Source organism: Lachnellula hyalina (assembly GCF_007821495.1).
Source record: "Lachnellula hyalina strain CBS 185.66 chromosome Unknown contig00073, whole genome shotgun sequence".
Classification (NCBI taxonomy): domain Eukaryota; kingdom Fungi; phylum Ascomycota; class Leotiomycetes; order Helotiales; family Lachnaceae; genus Lachnellula; species Lachnellula hyalina.
Window position 1 is genome coordinate 93,482 of NW_022157187.1, and position 16,457 is coordinate 109,938.

The 16,457-nt window shown below is 46.1% G+C and overlaps 4 protein-coding genes across 4 annotated transcripts; 3 read left to right on the forward strand and 1 right to left on the reverse strand.

The window, feature by feature from the left end:
* Nucleotides 1-2,534: 2,534 nt before the first annotated feature.
* PFA3 (Palmitoyltransferase) lies at nt 2,535-4,144 on the forward strand (the record flags this gene model as incomplete). The annotated part of the gene is made up of 2 exons (XM_031150759.1): nt 2,535-2,733; nt 2,796-4,144. The coding sequence occupies 2 exons, from the start codon at nt 2,535-2,537 to the stop codon at nt 4,142-4,144; spliced, it is 1,548 nt and encodes a 515-aa protein (XP_031005085.1).
* Nucleotides 4,145-4,730: 586 nt separating this feature from the next.
* UBE2J1 (Ubiquitin-conjugating enzyme E2) lies at nt 4,731-5,806 on the forward strand (the record flags this gene model as incomplete). Its single annotated transcript, XM_031150760.1, has 2 exons — nt 4,731-4,788; nt 4,899-5,806. The coding sequence occupies 2 exons, from the start codon at nt 4,731-4,733 to the stop codon at nt 5,804-5,806; spliced, it is 966 nt and encodes a 321-aa protein (XP_031005086.1).
* Nucleotides 5,807-7,376: 1,570 nt separating this feature from the next.
* On the reverse strand, nt 7,377-8,322 carry LHYA1_G005817 (uncharacterized protein; the record flags this gene model as incomplete). The annotated part of the gene is made up of 2 exons (XM_031150761.1): nt 7,377-7,960; nt 8,100-8,322. 2 exons carry the CDS (start codon nt 8,320-8,322, stop codon nt 7,377-7,379), a joined length of 807 nt encoding a protein of 268 aa, XP_031005087.1.
* Nucleotides 8,323-9,656: 1,334 nt separating this feature from the next.
* On the forward strand, nt 9,657-10,921 carry Dml (2,3-dimethylmalate lyase; the record flags this gene model as incomplete). The annotated part of the gene is made up of 4 exons (XM_031150762.1): nt 9,657-9,704; nt 9,760-10,032; nt 10,096-10,243; nt 10,299-10,921. The coding sequence occupies 4 exons, from the start codon at nt 9,657-9,659 to the stop codon at nt 10,919-10,921; spliced, it is 1,092 nt and encodes a 363-aa protein (XP_031005082.1).
* Nucleotides 10,922-16,457: the final 5,536 nt, after the last annotated feature.

The following is a 16,457-nucleotide window of genomic DNA, read 5'->3' on the forward strand; positions in this document are numbered from 1 at the left end:
AATTTGGTGCCTTCATCGGTGATATCTAACGATTTGAGCATATGGATAAGAGGTGAAGGAGCAGCAATAGGAGGAGATGCAACTACAGAGGTTGCGGTGGTAGCCGGAGCCGCAGTTGCGTTCTGAAACAAGTTCTTCATGACTCCCCACGGATTGATAGATGGAGTGACAGCCACAGTCTCAATAGTGGTAGGGCCGTTGAGCTGGTGTATTTCCTTTGGTTTGTGTTGGGACGCGAGCGGGGGAAAATCTACTGGGTTGATGACCTTTGAAGTCTGAAGGGCGACCGCTGGCTTTGCTAGCTTGGGTCTAGCAACCGTGCCAACAGAAGTGGTGTCAGATTTCAAGTCCTCTTCCTGCTGTGCAATGAAAGCCTTGACCTTGACAATGGCCTTGGCCTTTACCTCCTCGGTCTTCATTGTGAGTGGTGCATTTAGAATCTCTTCGGCGACGAAAGAATCATGATAAGCGTCGAACGAGATCAGATCCTCATCAGCTTTGGCTTCCACCACTGAAAGAGCATCGTCAGGCAATAGATCAATCAGAAGCTGATGGCGGGGTGGGTACAAAATCGGAGAGCTGATGTTGAAGACAGGACGGCGAGAAAGATGGCTGGCTGAAGAGAGAAAGAAAACAATATCAGCAGTGAATATGACAGTTGTTTTGGATGTCTAAGCTTACAAGGTCGACTCTCGCTAGCACCATCAAGTCGGACACTGCCGGGCTCAGATTCATTGGAAGGAATAGTATCCATGGGGATTTTAGCTAGGTTCTCAGCTTGGTTGGCGAAGTTCCCAGAGGTTTGGCCGAACTGATAAAGCTGGGAGATGTTGTGGCGATTATTGTAGTGCAGTTCGCGTTCCTTGACTTTTTGATGGAATGTCATGCCGTCAGGAAGTCTCGGACCACATTGGTCGAACTCTAGATGGGAGACCAAGCCACCTAGGCGCAAGAACTTTGTACCACATGTCTGACAATGAAGGTTCTGCTCGGCGGCATGGTTCTAGACGACGTTAAAAGAGGCGCATGGAAGATGGGATAATAAATCAGCAGAAACTAAAGGTGGAGGTGAAAATGGAGGTGAATTTGAAGTTGGACTGACCTGAAGCTGATGACGCTCGCATGCTCCCTGGGTACCGAAGTCCTTGGAGCAGATCTTGCAGGTGATGTGATATGGGCTGCTCAGCTTGTGCTCATGGAAGAGCTCCCAGGTCTTGAATTGCATATCACACTTCTCGCAGAGGGTCGGCTCTTCACCCGGAGCTGGCTCGGGCAGACTGCGCTTTTGCACGGGTCTGGCGGGCATCTTGACGGAATGCGACGATAGAGGAAGCTGGGGAGGTGGGGAGGGAGAGAAGGAGACAAGGAGGAGGGAGATCAGGAAAGGGTAGATGTTTCAAGCAAACACAGGTACAATACAAGACGAGGGTAAGGGTGAAGAACGTAGAGAGAGCTGTTTAGAAGAGATACTGGAAGCTATCCCCGTGACGGTAGTGGTGGTGGTTGTCGCCGTGTGTTGTGTTATGTGGACAACTTGATGTGAAGGATTTGTTTTCAAGGACAGACGGAGGGAAGGAGAGGAGAGGGGAGAGAAGTAACTGGCAGGTTCTCGCTTGTTGTGTCGTCGCCGAGAACAGCAAGTGCGAGTAATAGTGAATTCGCTATTGCACCCCAGTGACAGAAATTACATTGTGCCGAACCTACCTATCTTACGAAGTAAAGAAGGATGGAAAGTTCAAGAACGAAACGGGTCTTAACTCAAGTAGAACTTAATGAGACACAGTACATTTTAATCAAACGAGAGAAAGTGTAGAAAATAGTAGCTTCCATGTGAGATTTCTGTACTGGAGGCGACCTACTCGAGCATCTCAACCCGAATGGAATACAGTCTACTGGTAACAGAAGGACAATCTATCTAGGTGGAGTCTAGGATAATAACTGAACTTCCTATAAGTTCTTTTGAAATGACAGATTGCTAATATTCGTTGAACTTTGATGATTAGAGTAATAGCAGAAAGGATATATAACCTTTCCTTTGTGCAGGTCATTAAAGCTCTCAGACGGACGTCCAATAAATAGATGCTAGAGAGACATACACGCAACTAACGGTCTTCCCAAGTTGATATCTCTGATACTGGTTTTCAATAATTGTATCACACATCTCATATGCCAATGAACGCGCGGGTTAAGAGGAATAAAAAGGGGTAGAACTCGCCATCTCTCGCTTCAGCGAATCTCTGTTTGAAGTCGTGTAAATGTCAGAATCGCCATCTAAAAAGTGTCCATACATAGCATACAATGTCTGCCTTCACGGTAAGAAATATCAAAAGTTCCTTTCAAGAATAAATACTCACCCAGTGAGATGGGATGTCGCGTCGTCTGAATCAACATCTCGGACCAACCTTCTTCCGCCCCGACCTTCCGTGTCATGTTTCGTCAGCAACAACTCCGCCTCGAGCCTCGTTAAAGGATTCGATACAACACAACATGCCCCTTTCCCCTTCCCCCTTCCCTCTCATGACGCCTCCCAAGTAATGGCCACCCTCGCCCCTCCAAGTCCACCTCATTCCCCCTCCAGAATGCCAACGCCCCGAGGTTGGGCTCGAAAAGTAGAGCGCTGCTGCTGCGTAGGCGCAACGTATTTCCCGCTGTTCTTCGTATACAGTATCACGACCTGGGCCGTCTGGGTGGAAGCTACGATAGGATTCCTACCTACTCAAGGCGTATGGATTGGTATATACACCTTTTCCAAATACATGCCATGCCATGCCATACTAACGACAGCTGTTATCTAGGAAGAGGAACATCCATTCTCGGAATAGTAATCTACATCCTCCTCAACTGGTCCTACACTACCGCCGTCTTTACATCCCCCGGCACCACGACCAGCGAGCATAATGGCTACAGCGCCCTACCAACTCACACCCCGAATGCGACGAATTTTACGGTCAAAAGTAATGGCGAGTTGCGCTTCTGCAAGAAATGCCAGGCCCGGAAGCCAGACCGCGCACACCACTGCTCTACCTGCCGAACCTGCGTTCTGAAAATGGATCACCACTGTCCATGGCTAGCTACCTGCGTCGGGCTACACAACTACAAAGCGTTCCTCCTCTTCCTAATATACACGACAGTGTTCTGCCTCCTATGTTTCGCGGTATCTGCGACTTGGGTGTGGAGAGAGATTTTGAATGATGGGGAATATACTGAGTCGTTGATGCCGGTGAATTATGTGATGCTGGCTGTTATTGGCGGGATTATTGGGTTGGTGTTGGCGGGGTTCACGGGCTGGCATATACTGCTTGCTTGTAAGGGACAGACTACGATTGAGTGTCTGGAGAAGACGAGGTATCTGAGCCCGTTGAGGAAGTCGATGCAGCATCAGCGGATGAATGGTGGGATGGAGTATGGGCAGCAGATGGATGAGATGAATGGCGCGCAGCAAGATGGACAGCGTCAGCAGTATGATGCGTATGAAAGAGAGCGAGCACGGCGGAGGTACGAAGAATATCTTGATGAGCAGGATTCCGAGAAGCTACCAAGTGCGTTTGACCTTGGATGGAGGAGAAATCTGCTTCATCTTTTTGGACCGAAGAAAGCTTTATGGTTCCTTCCAGTCTGCAACACTACAGGAGATGGATGGGCCTGGGAGCCGAGTCCAAAGTGGGTGGCAGCAAGAGACAAAATAGCACGGGAACGAGATTCTCAACGCCAACGAGAGGCAGCTGCTGGCTGGGGCGAACCACAATCTCCGGTATTCCCTGTGCAGCCACAAAATGGAGCCGCAAGGCATTACGTTGGCTCATATCCTGCAAGGTCGACATCAAAAGCCGACAGGGTTTTGGGTAGAGCAACTTCAAAAGCAGACAAGATCTTAGGTCGGGAGCCAGACGAGTATGCAGATGGAGTTGACGTTCGAATGGACAATGTGTCCCTGCAGAATATTAGACCTCGAGGCTCGCCAGATCCATATGCGATCAGCAGTGACGAGGATGAAGTTGAGCAGAAGACTTTGGACCGGAAAGCAGCTGTGGGATGGCCTCAGAAAGTCGGTGTGGTAACGAATACATTATTGGGGAATACGCTTGCGAGGCAGAAGGATACTGATGAACGAGGATGGGATGGTCAGGATGATGGCGTTGATTAAATATTGAAGGAATGTTACTTCGGCGTTATATCGTAGGGACTGTATAATAGGAATACCCTTAGTTATGGATAGATGATATACATGTATATTACGACTTCTAATACATTCTCCTTGTCTACTACAGTGTTTACAGCGGCCTTTATAAAAGGGCTGCTATTTATAAACTTTCAAACCAGCAGACCCTTGATTATGCTTCTAGCACTTGATTGTTATCGACTTCTCATATTATATGCCACCTAGCATCATATAAATTAGTGCCGCTCTTCCATCCACCATAAGACATCTTCTTTTCATAAAGCTCGCCGTAAAACACTCGAGCGCCTACGTAAATTCAAACCTCACTCACAGACGACCATCACGTGATCATAATTACCCCCATCTTATCTTATCTTATCTTATTCCCGAACACCAGCTCTCGCGACAGCTGTCCAGTTCGTTCCTGTTCTCAACTTTGCATCACACATAGCATCCATCATACGAACAACATAAATAAGAAGAGATAAAATCAATGCATCGCTCCTATTAACGATTAACGATTCTTCCTCTTGCCCGAATTCAGGCTATTACGTTGCTTTTATTGGTGATTATGGCAACACCTGGTGCACCGAGATTCAACTCAAAGTCCCCCACTATAAAACGAATCCGTAAGCTCCCTTCACATCACATCGCATCAAGTTATATATTCTCTTCTCTTTTTCTCTTTGTTCAAGTGCAAGAACTAACACCCCACCCCACAGTCCGTGAAGCAGCAGAGCTATCCACAACCCCCTCCCCCGACTACCACGCCGCGCCCGCCACAGACGCCGACCTATTCAACTGGCACTTCACACTGCGCGGCCCCCCTCCTCCCCCTACGCCTCTGGAATCTACCACGGGCGCATAATCCTACCCTCCAGCTACCCACTGCGTCCTCCATCATTCCGCTTCCTCACCCCCTCCGGACGCTTCGAAGCAAACCGCGAGATCTGTCTCAGTATCAGCGGACACCATGAAGAAACGTGGCAGCCTGCGTGGGGGATCCGCACGGCGCTGGTAGCGCTGAGGGCGTTTATGGAAACGGATGCGAAGGGGCAGCTTGGTGGGGTGGAGATGAGTGAGGAGGGACGGAGGGGCATTGCGGGGGGGACGCCGGGGTGGAGGTGTGGTGGGTGTGGGGGGAGGAGTAACGGGGAGATTTTGGGGGAGAGGGAGGAGGCTTTTCGGGCGATGGAATTGGAACGGGAACGGGAGGGGGAGAAGGCGGAGGGGCAAGTGGAAGTAGAGGTGCCGAGGGAGTTGCAGATGGGGTTTAAGGATGAGATGGGGAAGGGGAAGGAGAAGGAGAAGGAGAAGGAGGAAGCGGATACAGAGGAAGCGGAGTTGGCGGAGGGGTTTGTGAGGACTGCTGATGTTGCGCCGGTCGATGAGTCGGTACAGCCGGCACACAATCCTCCACCTACACCTACTCCTCCTCAGCAACTGCCGCGGACATCGCATCTTCCTCTCGTACCTCAAACGCCGTATCGCGCTCCTGCTCCTGCGCCGCTTCAGCAATTAGCTCTACAACCACCACAGCCACAAGCACACTCGAATGACGGAGTGCCCATGTGGATAGACAGAGCGATCGCAGGTGTTGTAGTGTTATTAGTAGCTCTGGTTTTAAAGCTGCTACTTGGGTTATAACGTAAAATCGATTCTTGTCTTGCTCAGGGAGGGAGAGAGGGAAGCTTTGTTTATATCGTACGTGTTTGGTGTTAGGACTGGTTGTTTTGGTTTGGCGTTTAGATTTGGGATTGGGAATGCAGAATGAATACGTGCATGTATAGGGAGAGAGGGAGGGAGGGATAGTTGAAATCGATCGATAGGTTCTGAGATCGGATTAGTAAATTGAGTGATTAAGCAATCGATGCTCAAATACAAACTATAGTTCCGAGCCTCTCTCTTGTTAAGTATATGCTGATCGAAAGTTAAATTTATTGATATACTACTAATTAATTATTTATACTATCCCCTTCACCCTCTCCTCTCCTTTCTCCTACCTCTACCACATCCCTATCTACTCCCTCCTTCCTATCTTATCACCCAACTTCACCCAACCTCACCCTCTTATTCCCCCTCTTCTTATTATTCACCTCTATAAAAAACAGCCTCTAGCATATCTTTCTTTTTTTCTTCGTTCCTTTCTTCTCTCTTTTCTCCTTTTCTTCTATCTATATATGCATATCCGTTTATTTACTTTATCTCTACCACGTGCCCATCAGTCCGATGACTAAGCAGCGATGAGGCTTTTCACCTCATCGTCGCAACCTTAGCTAGAACCTTTTCTACACCTAGAAATGCAACCATAAAACGACATCTAGGCCAGCACTAGTGCACACCTCGTGATACCCATAAGAAAACACTATCTTATTGACTTTTATATAGCTTTTTAGAAAAGCGCTAGTAGTACTAGTAATATTATTATTTAATATTATTATTTAATTCAAATTATAAATTAATAAAGCGCTAAGACTAAGTTACATGACTAGCTCCACATCCAAGACAAAGTCTGCGGAATGAAAAGGCTTGCACAGGCAACTTTTTAGTGAATTTTGGTGCACACATGTGATTTCATTCCGCATACTCTTTCTCGGACGTAGAGACTAGAAAGGTCGGGATACAGGCTTTACGTCGGAGAAAAAGTTTTCGGAATGGAGTCACATGTATGCATCAAAATCCGCCAAAATCCGCCTATGCACGCCTGTTTATGGCGACAATGTTTTCTCCTACGTAGAGACAGGTTAATTATCCCAATAGTATATATTAATCAAACTAGTGTAAAAAGGTCAAGTTATATATTATGGATTGCATATATTTTAGCGGGTATAACCAAATACCCGAAGACTACTTTTATGGTTAGTTGTGCTTATGTCAGCAGCTAGAACATTCAAGAGACGTAACCATCTCCAATGAGGTTCTATATAAGACTACAGTCATTACCATTAGATAGAAGCTTCGTACTTAACTTAAGTAAAGTATTTCAGTATATACTTGGTAACAAGATGACGATTTTCCTATATACTTGACCGTCACTGCACACCTGCCAACCTAACCAATCACATCGCTCAATCTAGAAACACCAACCACCCAAACCGTTCGTTACCACCAACATCCGTATTTCAGCTGGCAAAAAAAGCTCTTGCCAATGCCCTTGAATGACAAGTTGTTGAATAAGAGCACTCCATAAGTCTTGGTTTGATTGACTGATAGCGTATCATGCACTTGCCCAAAATATCCACGACAGGGCAAGCAGAAATTTGACAGCAGCGGCAACCCATAGCATTGTCTGAACTCCTCCGGTTGCTTTATAGACCCAACCACCTACAATCGCTCCAACCAAGGTCAATATAAAAGCAGCTGCTCTTCTATTTCTCTTGGGGTTTTTGATATGCGAGTCAAACAGTAATGGATCTGAGAAAAGATCGCAAAGTAGACTTGTTATCACCACGGTGGGAATCTCGCCCACATCCAGCGCCCTACTGCTTACAATCTGACCAGCAGACTGAAAGCTCAAGAGTGCTATAGGAGCAAGTTGGTTCCAGTGTACAATTGGAGTTCTTGAGACCGTTCCATCGATGGCTCCTCCTTCTATCAGACCACTGGCGATAAGTATACAGATGCTCTGTAGTAGGAAAGAGCTCACAATTGTTCCACGTCGGCGAGCACCGAAGGTGCGGTTAAACCGAGAGAAGAATAAAGATCCAATGATGAAGAAGCCAATCGATGAGAGAGATCTGGCCCAGCCGTATGGCCTAGTGTTCTGGCCAGATGCACCGAGAGCAACAAATATTGTATTTCCTACTTCGAGTTAATGATTGTTGACAATATGAGGCACAAGTAGTCCACCGAAATTTCGTATAATCGGGGTTTCCACATACCGGTTTGCATGGACACGAAAGTACTAAATGCTGGAAGAATTGTCAGTCTGTAGTTCCACCTTTATTCCAGAAGACTCTACCATTGTAGAACGTGCTATCCACGAAACCGGTGACCAAGCAGCACAGCAACAGCAAAAGATCGGCATGGTTTGTGGTAACTTCAATGCTAAAATAACTTCGTAGATGTGACAGTCCAGAGGATTTCTGGGGAAGTTCATTTGAATGATCCCCTACTGGCAGGCCCGCAAAAGCTGAAGCTGTTCTATTCTCGACTTCCGACATAGCTTTTGAGAAAGGGGGATTTGGAAGATACCAAGGATGGTTCAAGAGAGAAAGAGAGAGCCTGTCGGTAGAATATGTCACGATGGAGGGGGCAGATCTAGGTATGTGGAATGGAGATCTGAACACAAGAGTGATGCAGCCCGGTGATAACAGTATATATTGTCAGTTTAAGATATACAAGGGGATGCAACTCCGTAGGAGAACGCATTCTCAGCATGGTCCCTGATATCTACATCGGACATCATTTGTTAGACCGAACGACCCGGATAACAGGTGTGGATAGCCAAGCCATTTCATCATTGGCATTATTGATGAATGATGGGAAAGGTGGAGCGAAATTGACGACTGAGGCAATGAGCTCCGTTAGCCCGCGGGCCAGCCCGCACGCCAAGCACCTCCTAATTTATAGTGGGGCCGCATAGAAAGCCAGTGAGTGAGTTCATGACTGCGTTTTTATTTGACTTTGAGACAGACATGTAGTGAACTTCAACCACCTACTTGATTCAATCAAATCTTGCCACCAATTTCGACTTTTTCAGTCCTCCAAAGATGAGAAGCCATGCTCCTGCTGTGCCTATAGGTCGGCATATTGTTACTCCAAATGCAATAAGTATTGGATGCAATCCAGCACGCAAGCCGGCATTGTCTGTATATTGACATGAATAGATTGCCAAGGATTTCACAAGCACATACTACAGAGAAGAAAGAGATTTAGTAAAGATACCGGGCCGATTTCGGCCTTCTACGAGGTTGATGTTCACACCACAGTCTATTGCTTCACTCTTCATAATAGCCGCCCTTGGTATTTCAGTTGCAGCCACGAGATACCCCTTCAAGACTGGATAAGAGCTCTACAATGACCTTGGCTACATATATGCAAGGTTCTTTTTGTAACGTTGCTGCTCAGCAAGCCAGTGGGTAGTAGTATTCGGGATGGACTACGCTTTCCAGTGGCGATTGCATATATTGATTGTATTATATTGATTGCATTGAGTGTATGGGTGCATCTTGGTTTCTGCGAGAACGGCAATGAGAGAGAATGAGGTGACTGGCACCGAGTCTCTTATGAATATTCGCAAGTTAGCAGTTAAATATTACATACACACACTTCGTGGAAACTTCGGAGCCAGGGACCTATATAACGCCGTATCTTCTTCCCTTGATCTTTGCTCTATAACCTTATGACAGTCATCACCGGACAGCAATATCGGTTCTCATCTCTCCTCCCAGTAGAGAGAAATAGTCCTCTTACACCTGCACCTATATTTTCTGGCTCTCATCATCGATTTCTGGAACTACTTCCGGTCTTGAGTACTTCTTCTACCACTGACAAAATGGAGACTATATCCCTTGTAGAGACACAGTCCCTTCTCGAAAAAGAGGTATTGGTTCCTCAAATTTCGCCCTCGCACAAGTGCACAGGCTAATGACAAGAAGCATCCCATCCTCAGTGTTCTCGGTGCTCCTACTGCTACGACGACTGTAGATCCCCTAAAGGTCACCGTCGATCTTCCTGCAGAATCGGACAGCATTCTCGTCTCCTTCAACAGAGTTAGCCAATCTCCTATTGCAGTCCCGAAAAATATGTCAGCAGCAACAAAACTCAAGAAGATGATCGAAGAAACCGATGAGTTGATTGTATGCCCCGGTGTTTATGACGGCCTCTCAGCACGTATTGCACTGCGTGTGGGCTTTAGTGCTATGTATATGGTAAGGCTTCAACCATACTGGAACACTATTGGCAGCGTTTATTAACCCGCTTGTGATGTATAGACCGGTGCTGGGACAACAGCCTCTCGTCTTGGTCAGCCAGATCTAGGAATTGCCCACCTCCATGATATGAAAGAGCACGCTGAAATGATTGCCAACTTGGAGCCCTACGGCCCGCCTCTTATCGCTGACATGGACACTGGTTACGGAGGTCTGTCACTACATTTACCCCCTTGAATATTTTCTGACTGACCTTCTGCTATCAGGGCCAATCATGGTGGCCAATTCTGTCAAGTCATATATCCGCGCTGGTGTAGCCGGTTTTCACATCGAAGATCAGGTCATGAACAAGCGATGTGGTCATTTGAAAGGCAAGAAGGTCGTTCCCGAGGAGGAATTTTACACACGCGTGCGTGCCGCCAAGTCAGCCAAGGATGCAATGCATTCAGACATCGTTCTGATTGCTCGCACCGATGCACTACAGATGCTGGGATACGATGAGTGTGTCAAACGCCTTAAAGTAGCACGCTCACTTGGCGCTGACGTGGGCCTACTCGAAGGTTACACTTCAAAAGAAATGGCTGCCCAGGCAGTGAAAGATCTCGCACCTTGGCCAATTCTATTGAATATGGTAGAGAATGGTGCAACACCTATTATCACTACCAAAGAAGCAAAAGAGATGGGGTTCAGAATCATGATTTTCTCATTCGCGTCGATTGCCCCGGCGTATGTGGCTATTCAAGCTACGCTTGAGCGACTTAAGGCTGAAGGAGTGGTCGGAACGCCGAAAGACTTGACCCCTTTGAAACTCTTTGATATGTGTGGACTCCAGGATTCTATGACCGTTGATACAGAAGCTGGGAGTTTGTCTTTCGCTAGTGGTGTTTAGCTTTGCCCTGACTGATTTTCTTCTTCCCTTGGATTTCCTCGAAATTGAAATTTCATGGAGGGCTACTCACACTGCTAGATGGTTGCTTTCGGTATTTATAAGGTAAATAGGAGACAGCATTCCTGAGCCAATATACCGATGCTGCACTGATACTCGTTCTTGGTTTATGTTGGGATATATGTTCACGTGTACCAAGTGATCTTAACTTCAATGACTAAGCAGCGATGAGGCTTTTCACCTCATCGCCGCAACCTTAGCTAGAACCTCTTCTACACCTAGAAATGCAACCACGAGACGACATCTAGGCCAGCACAGTGGACACCCCTTGTAAAACCAACAGTTTAGGAAACAATACAATAAAGGAGATCCGACGTAAATTCCTTAAATGGAGAGTTATCTGTAATATCCTGACTCCGAGTATAGAGGATAAAGTGTAATAAGTAGACGCTAATACTCAATGTGGTAATGAGTAATAACAGCAATGTAACATAGATTGATTGAGTAAGTTGGGAAGCCAATCGGCCAAGATAGAGGAGTAGATAATTACGCATGGTTCAACAGTTAGTAACATTTAGGTACTAGTACCAGCAGGATAGAAGACAGATTTTGGGAAAGGATAAGGGACTGGCACCTAGGATCAATTGATTGTTTGATTGAAAAAGTTGTTCATAGGCTGTCATCGTGAAGATATCATACAGGTCATTTTTTCTTGCGCTTCAGATACTCGTGAGTCACATATTCACGCATTTTCCCTTCTCTCTAAGCAAAATCAAGGTGCTCAGAATCTAGTGCTCTGCAGGGTGAAGCAGTTGCCCGTGTCCATCCTTCTAGAAACGTCACCGGGCCTCTTAGCGGCGACCTTGCCTCGCTGTATTCCCGAATATCTTCGTAAGCGTGGGATATCAACCCTACGGAGACATTGCTAGAACTTGTTCTTACGCATGCCTCCGACGAGAAGATTTGGAGTGATATGATTTCGGTGGTCGCGCGATCAAACCTTGCTACGCCTCCAATTGCCTTCCAGAAAACCGTCTTTGATGACACGCCGATCCGATCTAGTTCCGCTTCTCAGAGAGGGCTTGAGCAGATACATGACGAAGTTGATCAGCGAATACTCGAAGAACCTACTAAGCGAGTATACTACGATGTGGAAGGCTTCCATGACCCATGCTTCGAAGGAAACTCCTGGACGAAAAACACAAGAAATATCTACCAACGGTTGAGATTGAAATCCAAGTATGGAGATGGTTGCTGGGTAGGATGGCTAGAGCCTTCAATCCAAGATTCTTTTTTTGGGTAGTTCGTGAAGCTTCAGGACATTGTTCTCAGCGGACTTGGCCGCAGGTATTACACATCAGCGAACGATTATCTGAGGGGCTCGGAGGTTGATCGTGAGCTTGATGTTTTGCTCAACTCCGCCGCTAAGTTGGCCTTACTGGATATCGAGCGCGACCGGTCAAATGTTCATGTTATTCGGGAACACACACAGAACGCTGAAGATGATGGTTCTATAAAGACACTGGTACAGATGGCAGGCTATGCGCGGGAAATGTTTAGAAGCCAATCAGGTCGGCGATTTGTGTCTGAAATCACGATTTGCGATAGTCTAATGCGACTTTGGAGTGTACTTGTAATTAACTATTAGAGAAAAGCTATGCTATAGATCTAGAGAACATAATAACTATTTTATAGTATTTATAAATACAGATTAGATAAGTAATAAGTCTAATAAAAAAAGCATCTCTAAAGGGATAATTTATCTTAGTTTATAATGCTACTTCACCGCTTACAAGGCTGTACCTGCATAGAAGCTATTTAATGCAAGTACCGGTAGTATGTCACTTTGTACGTACGCGGTATATAGTAGAGATATGGGGTTGCGTTGCTTGGGATGTTCAGTACCTATAAATAGAAGGTTCTAGCTTTGTTTACGTAGCGGTACCAGTATGCGTAGACTTAGACTACGAAGAATGCGGTAAAAAGTGAGGAATGATCGGCGCTAGTGGAGTTAAGGTAACCCAATGGTCCCTTTAGGGCATATAATGATTTGAGTGCTGTAATCTAGTAGGCAGTCACTAAAACGATAGGCTGTTAAGCCCTAAGGGTCGCTATAGTTACAGGACTCTACTCTATCGCTAAAGTACAATGCCTTGTAAATCAGTGGAGCTTACAGCGCACTGCCTGAATATGTTATACTTTTGACCGCGGCTCTTCGTGGATGAAAAAACTGTCGGAATTAAGGCACCAAAACTCGCTTGTCTATTCCGGTAGTTCTTTTATCCACGAAGAGCCGCGGTCTTCGTAGATAAGAGGCGATCGGGATGATCGTGACGATCAGGACGATCTCACTTTTAAATACTCCGAATATAGCAAGTGGGTTTACAATTCATCTAAATGTGGCTGCGACAGGCTGTAAGGCTGATCTTGGTGTACGAAGTACTCCGTATATAGTAAGTGAGCGCAGTTCGTTCCATTACTGGTGCGGCTGTGAAAGGCTGCATGAATGATAAGAAGAGGGGTAGATTAAAAGAACGATAGCGATGATCATAAACAAGTCGTCGGGCCTTTATCTGACGGACAGGACAGGGTAGAAATAAGTAGTGGGAAAAGCTATGAATTATTCCATGAATGGTTTGCACAGTTCTGGAATGCATAGCTTGGGAATTGTATCAAGTTATACATATGTACAAATTATACAGTGCTACAAGTTCTATATACAAGCATGCTTATCTTCCATAATAATCAAGATGTTGAATCGACTTACAAATTACCTCAATATATGTTTCAAAGACGAGACCTCTACATCTACTTCGACCGACCTCACGATCCCCGCATTTGAAGACTTAGCTAGCGGCTCTTGCGAGATAGACCCTGATTCGGAGCCCGCTCTGATATGGTTCTCCGTGGCTCCGACGTGCACACCTTCGCGTCCGACTAATTCTAGATAGGAGCCGTCGTTGGGCTTGCTGGCTTTCGATTGGTAGTAGTGGCTGGGACCTCTTGAAGTAGCTTTTGCGGTACTGAGGGTTTTGTCTTGGATTAATCGCTTGGCTAGTGATGCGAATGCTGGCATAGAGCTGCAGATTATTGCGGAGTCGATTTCACATACACTGTTGAGCGCGGGTCAGTTAGCAAAAGTCTAAGGTGTTGGAATGGGGGTCCGTACATTGAAAGGTATAGGATGTTTGTATTCCAGGAGGTGTCCGGTGAGTAGTTGACCTTGATTCGATATACCAAACCAACAACGCTAGCTGCACAACCACTTTATGATCATTAGCCGCTGCTTTCGCATCACCATGGATTTAACGGGGGGTAACTAACAGAATCCCAGTGAGGAATATACCTCCAATCCAAAGTTTCTTGTTCCGATGCATCTTCAGGTTCCAAATGATCGGTAGCGGAATATACAGCATCCAGAAGTCCGTCACAACATTCAATGTGCCTTGAACAATAGCAAAAGGCAGGAATCTCGAACACCGCGCGTATACCGAAGCATCCGCCCATCCCTGGCCCTTGAAAGGGGCACAGAAGCCGGACTGAAGCGGCACGTTGACCCAGTACAACGCAACACACCAGCCCATGGTGATCCAGATAATGATGTTGAAGCGTTTTTGGCTACCGCTAAAGAGGCGACGGTAGAGGAATAGAACGGAGGCTTTGGCGAAGAAGGTTCCTGGGCCTAAGATGGTGCTGATGGCAAAACTGTACTGGAAGGAAGCTTGTTATTGAAGAATCCATTGGGCGTTGAGAAATATAATACCTTGGCCCGCTTAACATCATACCAACTTATTGGCATGTCCCATTGGTGTTGGAAAGTGTAACTCTCTGGAAATGGGGTTAGTACTTGCAGATTGCACCAAGTTCGTTTAGCTACTCGAGAGCCTTACGTTGTAGAACTAGACCAGTAAAGCCAGTTGTTATAATCTGAACTTTGGCTTTAGCATTTTATATAGTAATAGGACGCTGAAGACCACATACCACCGCAATTGCACAAGTCCCTGCAAACGATTAATACTTCTCATTGAGATATCTAAGGGGAAAGTCGCTTACAATCGTCAAGGCCCACGGTTCGGTTTAAATAAACATTGATAGCTCTACCAGATGAGAATATAAATATTAAAGAAAGCATAACAGCACAAACAACGATCGAGACCCTTTGATCATTTAGAGGGTTGATGAGGTTGGGTATAACGCCAGGTGGCGGAGGTGCCGCCGGCGTCTTGGTGGGATCCATGGAAGGATCCATTGTTCCAAGAGCTTCAGAAAGCTACTTATTGGACTTTTCGACAAAGCGAAACTGGCAAGTGATCATGAAGAACTCGATATTTGAGGTTATCCATAAGAATGAAGGTTTGTATTTAATTTACAAATGTGGAAGATTGCAACCATGCATCCACCTAGACGCATCGCATCTTCGACCATGGCTTTGAAGCTTACTTGACGCACGCATCCTTTGAGATCCGTGTATCACGGCGGCACAGCAAAATGGTGGTGTGGTGACAGGTTCCCTCGGAGCTTACTACGACTTTAGTCCACTGAACATTAATGCGCTCGTCAGCCACGACGGCCCTAGCCGTGCCGCTTACCCACACTAGAGTAGATGGCATTTAAAAATAATCGGCGAGGATGGGGTAAAGAACAATACCGCAAGACCGTTATAGTATGCGGCAATTGGCACGGAAGCCCTTCCGAACACTGTTCAAGTTTAGCCACGTGCATTTTCTTGCCACGCCGCATAATTATCCGGTCCAAGCTGCACGAAGGCGTTTCCCGCATTCGATAATTAATATAATAAAGTTACGGTAAGAATTAAACCTACCTCCGTACGTAACGAGCAGGGTTTCATGCTGATATGCGTCCATGCTGGCTGTAGCACCGGTGCATCACCTTCCGTTATAGATCCAATGGCGTTGGCAAAAGAAAACTATTCTTTGTAGGTCTTACCGATGGCGAGCGATGGCACTGTGCTCTTCCTCGGCGATTAGTTAGAGCGTGCCATCCCTGTACTTATTGCAGATATTATCCGTTTTTGATTGCCAAGTGCTGCCCCGGTGGGGTAGGAAGGGTAGCGCCACCTTCCAATATTGGCAGATGTATGGAAATATTTCGTAAAAAGAAAGGAAAGAAGAAGGAAAGGTACAGATACGAAGGAAGTTTGAAATAGCGTGTCGGACAGGGTATATGTTCGAAATACCTTGTTCTCCATAAGTACTTAATCTAGAGCTCTGTATTCGCTGGTCTAAATGCCGCTGTTTCCTTACTTTTCCTTGGAACGTAGTTGAAGAGAGCATTGGATTCATAGACCTACAGTCCTACTAGCCAATTGTAGACTCATTATACTAGTACTCAAAATAAATTTGTCCGTAAAATCTAATTGATGACTTTCTCTTTATCTCTAAAGCCTCAGGTGGTAAGTTTAGGTAATCGTTCCCCGATGATTCAGAAAGCTGTAGCACCTGATCCAGCATGTCAGATCTACGGTGTATGCAGGTAAGATATTTCCCTGTTCGACACAGTAAGCCTTTCTCTACAATAA